The 14,209-nt window shown below is 38.0% G+C and overlaps 1 protein-coding gene across 3 annotated transcripts in view; it reads left to right on the top strand.

Moving 5' to 3' along the window:
* Nucleotides 1-12,379, top strand: part of CDK15 (cyclin dependent kinase 15) — an 84,204-nt gene extending 71,825 nt beyond the window's left edge. For 2 of the 3 annotated variants that reach the window (XM_074191636.1, XM_074191638.1), the window contains one exon: nucleotides 3,941-12,379. In XM_074191636.1, coding sequence (XP_074047737.1) covers nucleotides 3,941-4,050 — 110 coding nt within the window. In that variant the 3' untranslated portion in view covers nucleotides 4,051-12,379. The remainder of the gene's footprint in view (nucleotides 1-3,940) is intronic. The other variant, XM_074191637.1, reaches the window with a different exon arrangement.
* Nucleotides 12,380-14,209: the final 1,830 nt, after the last annotated feature.

The following is a 14,209-nucleotide window of genomic DNA, read 5'->3' as shown; positions in this document are numbered from 1 at the left end:
CTCTAGATGAGCTCTTCTAGTTTTAAATCTATGATTCTGTGATGTGATGTGATGTGTGTGTGTGTGAGAGAGAGAGAGAGAGAGAGAGAGAGAGAGAGAGAAGTCTGAACTCATTTTGCCTTATGAGACAACACTTAGTCCCTAATATACCTTTTTTTTTTTGCAAGGCAATGGGGTTATGTGACTTGCTCTGGGTCACATGGCTAGGTAATTATTGTCTAAGGTCAAATTTGAACACAGGTCCTCCTGATTCCTGAACTGGTGCTCCTTCCACTATCCACTGCCCCTGTTAGACTTTCTTAACTTAATTTTCACTACCATACTCTTTTCCTTTTATATGAAAAATTAAAAAAACCAAGAATCGTTGGTTGCTTGGAAGGGGCTGGAGGTATGTTACTGTGTATTAGGTTGCCAAGAAATGCCTAGGTTACAGCCCTCAGGCACTATTAGGTCTGGGTTTGGGGGAGGATTGGAGATGTTACAGGGCTAAAAGGAAGCCCCTGAGCTCAACTTTGGGCTCCTAGGCAGAACTGGATCTAAACTACCTAAAAAAGAAAGTCAGTGAGTCCTATATCTCTTGATAAACTGCTTCTGTAGTTCAACCTTGAAGCTATGAGAGAAAGAACCTTAGGGTAGCAACATCAAAGCCCACCTTCCCTCTGGCTCCTCTTAGGTCTCATTCCCTTTCCACAAAGTCCAGAATCTTCTTTATGTTTTCTTAACATCTCAGTGGTCATGCTTTAAAGTCTCTCACCGACTGAACACTGCTTTCTGTCTTCCCTCATCCTTCTCAAGCACCCCCTCACTCAAATCCAATTCACTTGCTTGTCATGGCATCACCTTCCTGATGTCATGTTCTTCTTCAAAACAGAGGATAAGCAAAAGCCACATTGTACATACAGGCTTACTAAGCACCAGACGAATGTGGAGAAGGAAATCAACCTCTAGGTGACGAAGTAGATAAGAGTGCTAGACCTGGATTCGGAAGACCCGAGTTCAAATTCAACCTTAGACACTTCCTAACTATATCATGCCAAATAAGTCATTTAACCTTTGTTTCCATTTCCTCCTCTTGTAAAATAGCACCTCCCTCCTGGAGTTTCTGTGAGATTAAACTGAAGCAACATATGTAAAGTGCCACCAGTGCATCTACAAACACATCCAAGTATATCATCACCCACAGCGTGGGAAAATTCCACTGTGATTCTGAGCACAAATATTTGCATGAGTGAAGCAGATAACAGAGTATACATGTAGTACTGGATTCATTACATAATAACATAAGAGTTCCTAGTCCAGATGTAAAAGTAGTCTGGCCACATGTTTCTTTGATACTTAAATTCTTACCCTTTATATAAGAAACACTTTGGTTTCTTAATCCTCTCTTTCCAATTCAGACTGTGTTGCCTCTACTTAAAACAAAAACTAAAATTCTCTCTTAGTGTTCAGTTTTGAACTCAGTGGGCCTCAGTTTCCATATCTGTACAATAACATTGTTTAAAAATTTCCCTACTTAGAAGGGTGACAAGAAGATATTTGTTTTTAAACCTTTAAAGTTTCTATATAAATTTGATTCTCTTGGGGAGGAGGAAGGGAATGAGAGGGGAAGGTAAATAGTCACTAATTAATTAAAAGAGGAAAGATCATCTGCTTTAATCGGAAGCAGGGATGATGTCCCCCCAGTCAGAGTTGTAAGTGCACTCCATGTTATATAGCAACTCCAATTTAAAGCACTGTGTGATCCTCTGGGCTTTGAAGATGCAAACTTCATCTGCATACACGTGAGCTAAAATTACAGAATAATCATCGAGCTGTGTGCATTCTGGAAAATTAAATGGGTTAAACAACTCTGGCTGTTGTTTGTTGATGCCTTTGAGCGATAGAGGCACTGCATGACAGGGAAATTACAAGATTTTTTTTTTTGAATACTGTTTAATTTCCCATTTGCTTCTGAGATTTTGCTAACCTGCTCTTACCTCAAAGCTGTTCAAGGCAAGTGAGAGATTTGATTATCTTGTTTCCTGTGAAAGATTATTTAGATCCTCAATCCCATTAAGTCACTTTCCACACTCCAGTCCAATGAGCCTTCACCTGGCTATCAGCAGGGAGGAGGAGTAAATGGAGACTCAGAGATCTCAGATTTCTAAGGAACAAAAGTTAAAGTGAAGTTTGAAAGGAGGTGACAGCAAGCAGCCATGAGCTTAGGAACTCAATTAGGCTGAAAGACAACTATCTCATTATCTCTCCCCCAAATGATCCAAATACATAAGAATATAAAATTTTAAAATAAACTCTTTCTATTGACTGTCTAGATGACTGAATTTCCCCTCTCGATTTTTTTAAACACCCACTTTCGTATTTATTTATTCTAAGCGCGAAGCAGCTGCGATAATTATACTGTCAGATTCAGTAAGTTAATGAGGAGTCACTGGAGTGGAAGGTTTTGCATTTGTGAGATTGCTGAAGGAGAGCAGGTTTATGCTTGGCTCCAAAGCGGTTTTTTTTTTTCTCTACCGGGTGGGAAGGAGAGCGCGGCAGCCCACAGACGGATTGGAATCCTTTTGATTAACTAGCTGCTTTCCCACTGCTATTCTTCCAGATAATGGTTTGCTGTCTCTCTCGCTCTCCCTTTTTTTCCTTTGCAACCAAAAGTGAGCTTTTTAGGAACCGGGAAGCCTAGAAGGGAGAAAAATGTCCTTCCCACTAGCCCAAAAGGCAAAAGAGATCCTTTCTTCCAGGAAGATGTTGTAAGGGAATTTGGACTCCAGTTGATTAGAGAGAGAGTTATCTGTGAAGTTGACATACTGTTTATTTTAGCTAGGCAACTCGATGTCTCCCTTCTCCAGCTTGGCAGAGATGAAATTCCATACCAGAGGGGAGGGGGGGGGCACCAGCTACCCAAAGCAGGATTCTAGGGTAGAGTGGAAGCTAATTCAGCGTTGGAATTTCACTCTTTTTTTTATTGACTAAGTTTCAGTTATATCATTAAAGAAATTCTTGCTTTGCCTCTTTTATTAAGTGTCTTCCTTTTACAATTATTTATTTGTAAAAGATTAGGTGGGCTAATTTGTACAGCAGATTTAGTAGAGGGTCTAACACTGCAAAAATACATTATGGTGGAGAAATTTCTCAAGTCAAGGTTTTAGGTTGTCCCTTACCCTGGTTAAGTAAGTAGCAATAACCTGTTTGGGATGCTTTTTGTTGACATAACTGGCTTCTGCCTCCTCAACTCAGCCTAAGAAATCAAGTTATGAGTCCTTTAAAAAGTTAAACTCTTGGAAGCCAACTCTTGCATAGGACCTGACCCACCATATCTAGCTTTAGAAAAATCCAACATATGAAACATCTGAACTCACTGAACAGAGGCACTGGGGAGGGAAAGACAGTATTTACATTACAGAAGAACACTCTGCTTTACCAAAGGATGCACCTTAGGAGATTTCTTTAAACATTGAAATCTTTAGTATCGTCAACATATAAATAATCAATAAATAATAACTGAACTTATATTTTATATTTTCTTATATTTTTATTATGTTATAATAAGTACACTCAACTCTTTTGGGAACATATAAAATAAGTACCATCTAGAAGCTAGTGGCACAGTGGATAGCATACCAGATCTAGAGTCAGGAGGACTTAAGTTCCAGCCTCAGACACTTAAATATCTAGCTGTGTGACCTTGGGCAAGTCACTTAACCATTGCTTTGCAACCCCCCCTCAAAAGTGCCATCTGGCAAGTACTATGAGCATAATCCTGGGCCCATAGTAGGCACCTATTAGATATTCATTGATTGAAAACAAGAGAGATATTCTTGTATTGGTATAATTTTTTAATAAGCTCATCTCTTGATGTATCTTCAGGTTATACAATATTGTAACATTCATCCTTTTGTATATTTTTCTCTTTCCTCCCTTCTTTATTTCACCTCTTCCATAGTGGAGTCTTTGTTTACAGTTCCAGGAGTAAGACTAAAACCAGAAATCTGCAATCTCCTGGCCTCCTATCAGAAAAGTCATCACACAGCTCGATTTAGCAAGTGTTGGTGAAAAGAAAGTAAAGAAGAATGACTAATCCTTCCAGGTAACAGACCTCTGGACAACACTGCTTATTATAAACAAAATTGGAATGCAAATAGCTGTGTCTTATTTTACTCCAAAGCCTCCCTGTATTTTTTCTGCCTTTCACTACTTATGACTTGACAGTTAAAAAAGTAGAGGTTTGAAGATGAAAATCATCTGAGGAATCATAGTATTTGAGAGTTGGACCTCAGTTTCCCCATCTGTAAAATAAATAGGTTCAATTTAAGTGACTTCCTTACTTGATATGGAAAATGGTATGACTGATATTTGAGCAAAGGTCTTTTGACTTCAAGTCCCACTTCCCTTTTCCTTACCTGGAAATACATGTAACCTGTCAGCCTCATTCTCAAAGAAGATAACAAAGGATTCAAAAAGCAGCATTCACCATGTACTTTGAGATGGCTCATTCATAAGTTTCCACCAAAGTAATAGAAATCACTGTCCTTTATTCCCAGGTTTGGGTGGTTTGTCTCTTTGACAACTGATACTTCAGCACCTAGGGGAGAGGAGGTATTCATTCACCTCTCTTGTTCTTTCCTTTTCTTCTTCCTTGAATGCTTTAGAGTAGCTGGCTCAGAGCATTAGTTGATTCCTTTCCCAGAGATCAGCCTGAAAGTTTGTAAAGCTGAAGCAATCCTTTCATAGACTCTTTCTGGCACGGGTCTTTCCAACAAAACTGAGAGGGATGTCTCACTGGGATTACAGTTGTTCCAAAGAGACATTTGGAGGAAGCAAAGTTATCTAAAGATACGGAGGGTCTCTTTAGGAACTTGGCTACTTGAAGGAATCCCCTTCATATAACCCCCCAAAACCACTCAATGTTTTCAGAAGTGATGAAGACAAAAATACTGTGATTGAGAGGCTTACACTTAAGTATTCATTGCCCTTTGGGGGGGCATATTCTTGAAGGTTCAGGAGGCTTATTAGAAGGGATATTTTAATGGGTCTGAAATTTTTTATGGGGATGGATTATTCTATACCCTCAAAAGTCTGTATCTTCCATGAAAACATGAGTCCTAGCTTTCTTTCTTTTTTTTGCAAAGCAATGGGGTTATGTGACTTGCCCAAGGTCACACAGCTCAGCATTAAGTGTCTAGGGTCAAATTTGAACTCAGATCCTCCTGACTCCTGGGTCAGTGCTCTATCCACTGCACCACCTAGCTTCCCTGTCCTAACATTCTTGAAGGTACAATTCAGGTATGAGTCCTCTAACTTGAGCCCCCTAACACTAACCTTCTTCCCCACAAGATCACTTTGTATTGATTTTGCGTATTTTTTGTGCTTAGTAATCTAAATGTATGTTGTTCCTGTCAGTAGAATGTAAGCCCCCTAAGGGCAGGGATTGTTTTAAGTTTTGTATTTCTGCCTTCAGCACCTAACACAGTACAGTGGCACACCATAAGCTCTTAATAAAGGCTTGTTGAATTGGATCTAATTGAATTGTCTCTCTTCCACCAAAGGAATATAAAGCTCAGGATAAATAATGAATGAACAAACACAAAGTAAGTGATCATCTGGAATAGAGACAGCAACAAAAGCAGCAAGACTAAGGATATATTCAGCAGAGCTGGGAAGGGAGATAATGAGTTATCATAGAGGCATCACCTTTTCCATAGCCTTGAGACTGTCATTATCTATTTGGGCTGCAGGTGGATTATAAGAATAAAGGAGCATGGGGAGCAGGAGAGCACCAGGGACACAGACAATCCCCTGGAGTTTACAGCATTGCTGACTAGTAGGCAACTACAAAGACAGAGCGGGGAAAGACTTAAAAATTACCCAAGCCAACTTTCCAGATTTGAGCATAGTATAAGGAGATGATTTTTTCCCTGACTTTCCTTCCTGTCTAGAGTATACTCCCTCTTCTACTCAGTTCATAAAATTCCTAGTCTCCCTTTAGAACTAACTTTCCTGACCCTTTCAGCTGCTGTCTGCCACCATCCCTCATTACTATTTTGTATATACCTACATGTGGATGTGCTAGTTGAAGTGTCTCCCCTGTTAAACTATAAGGACTCAAAGGATTCCTCCCTCTGAGGACAGGGAATACTTCAGTTCTGTCATGAGGTCCCCACTGCTACCACAGGACTTAGCTTGTAGTAATCAAGAACTTAATAGATTCCTACTGATTGACTAATTGCTTGAACATAACAGATTGCAACTGACAAAATGGGTTAAAACTAATACTATCCTAGACTCATCCAATTTCAGAATACATTTCACTTGTTTTTTTTAACTGACATTTTAAGGGCCCTTCGTCTTAGGACAGCCATCTTTGACAGCTTCCACGTGAATCAAACATGACTTCTGAGTCCTTGCAACAAAATCTAGTTTTAGAGTGACTTGAATAAAGAATTATTTCCCATAAAACATGTCACATTCCTAAGTGGCCCATGAGTTTACCTCCATTTAAATCTGGAACTCTGACTTTCCCAGGTTTTGTTGCACCTATGTCTCTTATTAAATATTTCCAATGCTGGAGCTTTCCTCGCCATGCTTTATAATTTGTTTCCAACAGATGTTTGGAAGTCTTGGGGAGAGCATGAGATTATTGAACTGTTTGGATTGTAGGGAAGGTTTCATTGTTACTGCAGTAGCTGCCACAATCACATGCTTGTTATATTACCTTTCATTGACACACTAAACAAAAGATTGTTATCCAGAGGCAGAGATTTCTTCTGTTAAAACCACAGAGGACTGCAGAGAGGCAGGATAAGTGGCTCGGTTAGATCCATGCTATTATTGCATATGGGTATTCAACTAGAATAGAAATAGCATCTTTATTGTTATTGCCATTGTCACGACTAGTCCACGTCCATTTTGATTAAATCTCTGAGGATGCTACCTTTCTCGACTGATGCCATTTCCTACTCCCTGTAATTGAGGTAGTCTTGTGTTTTCAAACAGCAGATTCAATTGCATGCCAGTAACCTTGTAAAAATGTTTCCTTCAGGAAATTACTTGAGAGGAAAATTGTGTACCTTGAGTACTTGTCAATACCCAGGTAATGAGACTTCTAGCTATTAAAATACCCTGGAGAAGGACCATGATCATGAATAATAAAAATCTTCATATAGACTTAAAGTGTTGCTACATCTGAATGTCACAATAACTCTAGGGAATAGTGAGAGGAAACTATCCTCCTTATTTTACAGATGTAGAAACTGAGACCCAGGGGCAGCTAGGTGGTGCAGTGGATAAAGCACTGGCCCTGGAGTCAGGAGTACCTGGGTTCAAATCCGGTCTCAGACACCTAGCTGTGTGGCCTTGGGCAAGCCACTTAACCCCATTTGCCTTGCAAAAAACCTAAAAAAAAAACAAAACTGAGGCCCATAGAGAGTGATTTATCCAAGCTACAATTTGTTAGCAGCAGCCTGGAATTAGCACCCAAGTGTAGGATAACGTTTTTCCCAATATGTTGCAAATGACCTTGTCCTTTTTTTTAAAATACCCAAACATTATGAATTGGAGAAGGGACAATAAATGTGCATAATCTATATATATTCAGGTCATTAAGTTAAAATGCTCAAAAAGAGAAATGGAAAAGAAAGTGGTAAAGATAGTTGCACCCTGTAAACTGAATGAAGCTGAATTATGCCCCCAATATTATCATTGGCACTTAGAAAACAACTTGATCATTGGATAATAAAATTTGTCCCTCAAAGATAGAGGCAAAATTTGAACTCTGGTCCTCTGAGGCTACCAAATACGGTTATTCTAAAAGGTAGGGCTTTTGAAGTATCCATTTTTAAAAGTGAATTGTGTGCTAAAATTGAGTGCAGGATCCAAAAACAAGTTTTAACCTGTTTGGGGAATTGCAGTTTTATGGCCAATCCATTAATCAACAGGGGTTTATTAAGTGCCTATTACATATAGACAGCTAGGTGGTAGAGTGGGTAGAATATTGAGCCCACAGTCAGGAAGAGCCAAATTTAAATCTAATCTCAGATATTTGCTAGCTAGGTGACCCTGGACAAATCACTTAAGCCTGTTTGCCTCAGTTTTCTCATCTGTCAAATGAGGTTTACCAAGAAAACCCTATATAACTGTATGACAACAACTGTACAGCAACAACATATACCAAGCATTGTGACACAAAAACAGAAGTAAAACAAACCCCTGTCCTCAGTGGGTTTATATTCCCACTTTAACAAGGGAAGCAACACCCCTACATAGAAGTATGTACAAAATAACAAGGTGGTTTTGAGGGAGGGCAGCAGCAGCTAGAACAAGCATCTGAGCATCTGAGGGAAGATGAGGGATTTTATACATGAAGGTGAAGAGGTGGCTGAGGATAGCAATTTCTTATTACTATTCTCATACCTGAAAGCAGTTGGGTAATCAAACGAGTCTTTTCAGTCCTATTTTTGTAATTGCCTACTCACCAGCAATGCTATAAACTCATGGAAATATTCTATATCTCCAGTGCTTCCCCTTCCCTATGCCCCTTTATTATACTCTTATGGTCTATGTTGACAGTCTGAAGACTGAAGGTGAGATCTCCATGATAACACATTATCTCTTCTCAGCTCTGCTGTTCTGACTGTCTCTCTTCTAAATGATCACTTTACATTTATTTATTCATTCATTATTTAAACTGAGCTTTATGTTCTTTCCATTCTCATTTCATATGCCTCAGACTTCAGCCTTATTCAGTAGATTGCCTCCACTCTTATCCCTAGATTTTAGATATGGCACATTTTAAATATCCCCTCTCATGAGCAAACCAATAGTGCAGAAAATGCTCAGATTTTTAGGTGTAAATAATAGAGAAATCAAGGGGATTACTGCTGCTAGCTGTTTGCTTACCATTTAGTAATTCCAAAGTTTTTTTCAGCTTCTGATTGGTTCAGTGATCAGCACAGATTAGGATAATCTGGGAACTAGGACTTCGGAATAATCCCCTCCATTTTAGCATTTAATAGAGAGATCTCTGGACCAGAAGATCGATTTCCCAACAGGACAGATGGGGGACTGACAATTGAAAGAATGTAGAGACCGAGCTGGTTCTGTCACTCCTGGAGCCTGCCTACAATCTCCCTTGACAAAAGCTCCTGTGGCAAGGAGAAGATTAGTCTAAAGTTTAGTGAAGTCTCCAGGGAAGATGATTTCTTGGATGAAGTTGTCAACAAAAGGAATTGCTTAAGACTATTTGTTATAAGTTCCTAGAGGGTGCTTCTACCATCACTAACAGGATTACTGGAATACTGGTTACATCCCTCCTCCTTCATCTGCCCCCCCACCCCAATTCCATTTGGAACTTGCATTGTGGACCTTCTGGTTTGAATTGAATTTTAAACCACTTTCTTGTTTTGAATTCTAAATGACTGTGATGATTGCAGGAGGAATAGAGAACTGAAGCTCTAATTTTGATGATAAAAATATCATATATAATCAGGAGAAATATACTTCTTTTTTAAAATATTTATTAAACATTCTTTTTTTAAATTTTGAGTTCTAAATTCTCTAATTCCCTCCTATCCCCTCCCCCACCTACTGAGAAGGCAAGCAATATGATATCAATTATACACATGAAATCATTCAAATATATTTCCTTATTAGTCATATTTTTTTAAAAAAGCAAAATAAAATTATTCTTCAATAGGTGAGAAAATTATACTTCAATATGCACTAAGAGTTCATCAGTTCACTCTCGGGAGGTGGATAATATTTTTCATCAGGAGTCCTTTGGAATTGTCTTGGATCATGGCATTGCTCGTGGTAACCAAGTATTTCACAGTTGATCCACATTGCTGTTACTGTGCACAATGATCTCCCAGATCTTCTCACTTCACTTTGTATTGTTTCATAGAGCTCTTACCACATTTTTCTGCCCTTGTCATTTCTTATAGCATAAGAGTATTCCATCATAACCATATGCCACAGTTTTCCATTCTTTGCCACTACAAAAGAGCTGCTATTAATATTTTTGTGCATGTAGGTCCTTTTCCATTTTCTTTGATCCCTTTGGGATATAGATCAAATAGTAGTAAAGAAATACCTTTCAAGGAAATAACAAATGCTAGTTTCTACTATTAGTTACTAAACCATAAAAAAATGAAATGAGAACTCTACCTCAATTAACATTTCAGTGCCATTTTGAGCATTGTCTTTTGGGAGCACTTAGGGAAACTACAATTCAGTTACTGCTGATATTCTTATATACTGCAATATCATAGATCTAGAACGAGCAGACATGCAGATTCTTTCCAGTCCAATCCCTTTCAACTGAGGTTCAGGGTTCTTAAGTGATTTGTCCAAGATCACACAGATCAAAAGTATCTGAGATGAGATTTGAACTCAGATTCTTTCACTTCAGAGATAGTGCTCTTTACCCACAGGAAATATAATAGCCAGGAAGCTCCAGAATTCCATATCAAACTAGTTAAAAAAAGTAAAACTAGTTAAAAAGAATAAAAGCTTAGAAATTGTCCATAGGAAGTAAGAGATGGTGGAAGAAAAATAATGTATAGCTACTTTGTAGATGAGGTCAATTGTTCAAAAAAAGAAAGGGTCTGGACTTGACAATATCAGAACTAAGTGGATATCAATGCCTTTTAGGAAGTCATTTGACAAAATCTTCCATTGTATTCAGTCTATCTTCTTTTCAAGAAATAATGATTCAAGCCTGGCACAAAGTAGGCACTTAATAAATGTTTTCTGACTGGACTTGTTAAATGGTAAATGCATAGTTAAATATTTTGGTAACCTGGTTAAATGACTGTATATGGAATGTTAATAGAATGATGTCATCTTGGAAAGAGTTATCTAGTGGTGTGCTAAAGAATCTGTCCTTGACCATCATGTTCGACATTAAGATTTTTAAAAATTGCAAAGCATTCTTATTAAAATTTTAGTTGACACTAAATTGGGAAAGATTGCTAATATGTCCAAATGGCAGAATTGAAATTAACTAAGATCCCAGTAGTCTGAAACAACAGGTAAGAACTGGTACAATTGAATTTAATAGAATAAATGTAAAAAGTACTTACAAAAGTAATTCATGCAAAATAGATCTAAAGTGTTTGTTGAATGCAAGCTCAACATGGGTCATCAAGATAATGTGACCACTCAAAATTCTAATGCACTCTTAGGCTACATGAATAGAAATCGATAATGTTCAGACTGAGAAAAGAAATGTTCAACTTTACTGTAAAGATTGGACCACATCTGACGTATCATGTTCATTGGGGATGGGGGGAACATTGAAAATCCAGAACAAACAGAATGTTGAAAAGTTGGGAAATCATGTCATATAAAAACTTTTTGAAGGGACTGGGAATGTTTAGCCTAGATAAAAGGAAGATTTAGAAGGAATATGGTAGCTGTCTTCAAATCTTTGAAAGTCATATGGAAAAGAATTATATTTATTGTGTAGTTTGGGGGGGCAGAACTAAGACTAAATGGTAATTAAATCAAGAAAGAAGATTTTAGCTCATTTTAAAGAAGGAAGAATGCTTTATTGGGAGAAGGAGAGAGTGGATTTGGGACTCCAAGTTGGGTAACTCCTTCCAACTCATATGTAACTAGTAAAGAGTTTCCTGGAGTACTGAGAGGTCAAGTGATGTCTCTATGCTCACACAGCTAATATATGTGTCACAGGCAGGACTTAAGCTTGTCTTCCGGATTATACCATGCTTCCTCTCATACTGCTTCTAAAAAAGACTTGTCTAAAAATGGAATGGGATACTTTGTGAACTCCTCATTCAAGCAGAGCCTAAAGGACCACCTGTCAGGGATGGCACAGAGGCAATCTTTAACCTGATTGTTAAGTTGGGCTGGAAGTCTAACATTCTAGGAGTCAATGGAAAGTTTAACATTTTCCAGAATGTTGTTTACTGGGACGGCTAGGTAGTGCAGTGCGTAGAGCACCGGCCCTGGAGTCAGGAGTACCAGAGTTCAAATCTGACCTCAGACAACTTAATAATTACCTAGCTGTGTGGCCTCGGGCAAGCCACTTCACCACATTGCCTTGCAAAAACAAACAAACAAACAAGAGTGTTGTTTACCAAGAGACTCAGAAAAAAGACTAGAATTTTGAATTATGGTGAAATCTCATTCCAAAATGAGTTAGGATAAACTTAATTCCACTAAAATGATTTTTTTAAAAAATAGAAATTGACAATTTATTGAATGGAAAATAAATGTATTCTATCAGAATTTTTAATAAGAGACAACGTGAGATTATGCTCCTCCATTTCTCCTTTATTAATTCAGTTTTTCAAAAAACTAAATAAAACTGCATAAGAGATTCATAAAAGTCATTCATATCTTCATTCCTAGTCAGCAACAAGATTAAAACAATGGTATGCACAAGGGTGGGGGTGAGGGAGATGGGGCTGGTATTGGAGGGGAGAAGGCCTTTACATTTTCTTGTACTTTAAGTTGGGGACTTAACTTAATATCTTAGGTCTCTTTGGGAAACTTCAGAAAATGAATCTTCTGACTTTGTAAGAACTTAGAACCCTGAATTCTAACATCTATCAATGTTGTTTAATACAGGAATCTAATGCCTTACTTTAGAGTCATAAAAGAAGGGTCCTCTTCATAGTAACAGCTATTCCTGTGAATTTCACTATTGGCTACCACATAGCACACTCCTGGGCAACACCTGTTCCATAAGTAATAATTATCTTCTGGTTAGGAATAAATGGTTCCAAAGAATTTCAAAGGGTACTTGAATGCCACATATTATTTTTTGCTGATCTTGTCAACTTTGATAATTAACCATTACTTTTTCCATCTTTATCTCTTTCCTCATTCCTATTTCCTGCCTAAAGCCCAGATCCTTGTCCCCAAGTCATCATACCATATTGTGGGAAATGAGATCCCCAATGATGTGCACTCTTTCTTGGTGGTGTAGATTTAATGGACTCTGAATGGATTCAGTTTTTGCAACAGAAATGCCTGCTAACTGGAGTGATAAGAGACTACCAATGTCTTTTCTGAGAAAATTCAGACCATTGGTCAACACTACATAAAGAAACTGAATGATCCTCAAATCCCAAAAGGAAATCAAAGTCAACAGGTCTTAGTCAATGATTCCAGTGAGAGAAAGAGGACAGCAAAGAGGTTGGCTGGAGAGACAGATTTAGGAGTCATCCCTACAGAGATAATAGTTGGCATCTTAGGAGCAGAGTAGCTCACTGAAGAAGAATGCAAAAATGGAAGAGAAATAGTCTAAGGCTAAACTTAAAAGAACATTCACATTTAGGTAGTAAGAAGGAGGAGAGGAGAGAAGGTGTTAGAGAGTAAGAACACCCAATATAAAAGAGGTTCCCAAACGGAAGGGACAGTCAGTTGTATCAAATACTCCAAAGAATTTGAGGAAAAGAGACTAGGAAAAATGCATTGGATTTAGAAGAGTCCCTGGGGACTTTTGAGAGAACATAGAGTGGTAGAAATAGAAGCCAGATTGAGAGTATAAAATAGAGATATAGAAAATCCTTCCATATTTTGTCAGTGAAAGGAAAAAAAATGGAAAAAGATGTAGTAGGCCTTTTTTTAGGACAGGACATTTTTATATGTTTAAAGTCACAAAGGATGGAACTAATAGACAAGAAAAGACTGAAGGAACAAAGTGGAGGGGAGAGGAGATAATAATCAATAAAGCAGTATACTGGAAGAGAAGGAAAAGGATGGGAAAGAATAAAGAATCTATAACTGGATAGGTGAGGGAATGATTTATTTCAATTGAGTGTAACCCAACCTCAAGCCTAGATATTTGCATAAGATTCTTCTCAATAGTGGAGAAAAATCAATCAATCATTAAACATTTATTAAGTACCTACTTTGTCCAAGTCACTATTTTAAGCTCTGGGAATTATGTTCTATTGGTCAACTTAAAGGGCAGAATTGTCAAGGCATAGGAGAGGAGAGTTTCTTCTTCTGGTATCTGACTTCAAGAGAGGAGATACTTGGGTTGCATAAACAATTATAAAGTTCTACTATATTCAAAGCATTGCAGTAGGAATTGAGGATTCAAAGACAAAACAAAAATAATAATCCCTACACTTAAGGAATTGTTATTCTGCTTTTCAAGGTTGAGACAGGAGAAAGAGCCAGATGAAGAGTGCTGCCATTGCAAAACAATCCTCTTTGCTTTTAGTCATTTTCCCTTGTGACC

The sequence above is a fragment of the Macrotis lagotis genome, chromosome 6 (assembly GCF_037893015.1).
Source record: "Macrotis lagotis isolate mMagLag1 chromosome 6, bilby.v1.9.chrom.fasta, whole genome shotgun sequence".
In the NCBI taxonomy this organism is placed as follows: Eukaryota; Metazoa; Chordata; class Mammalia; order Peramelemorphia; family Peramelidae; genus Macrotis; species Macrotis lagotis.
The sequence above is the reverse complement of the archived record's forward strand: the minus strand, read 5'-3'. Positions and strand labels throughout refer to the sequence as shown.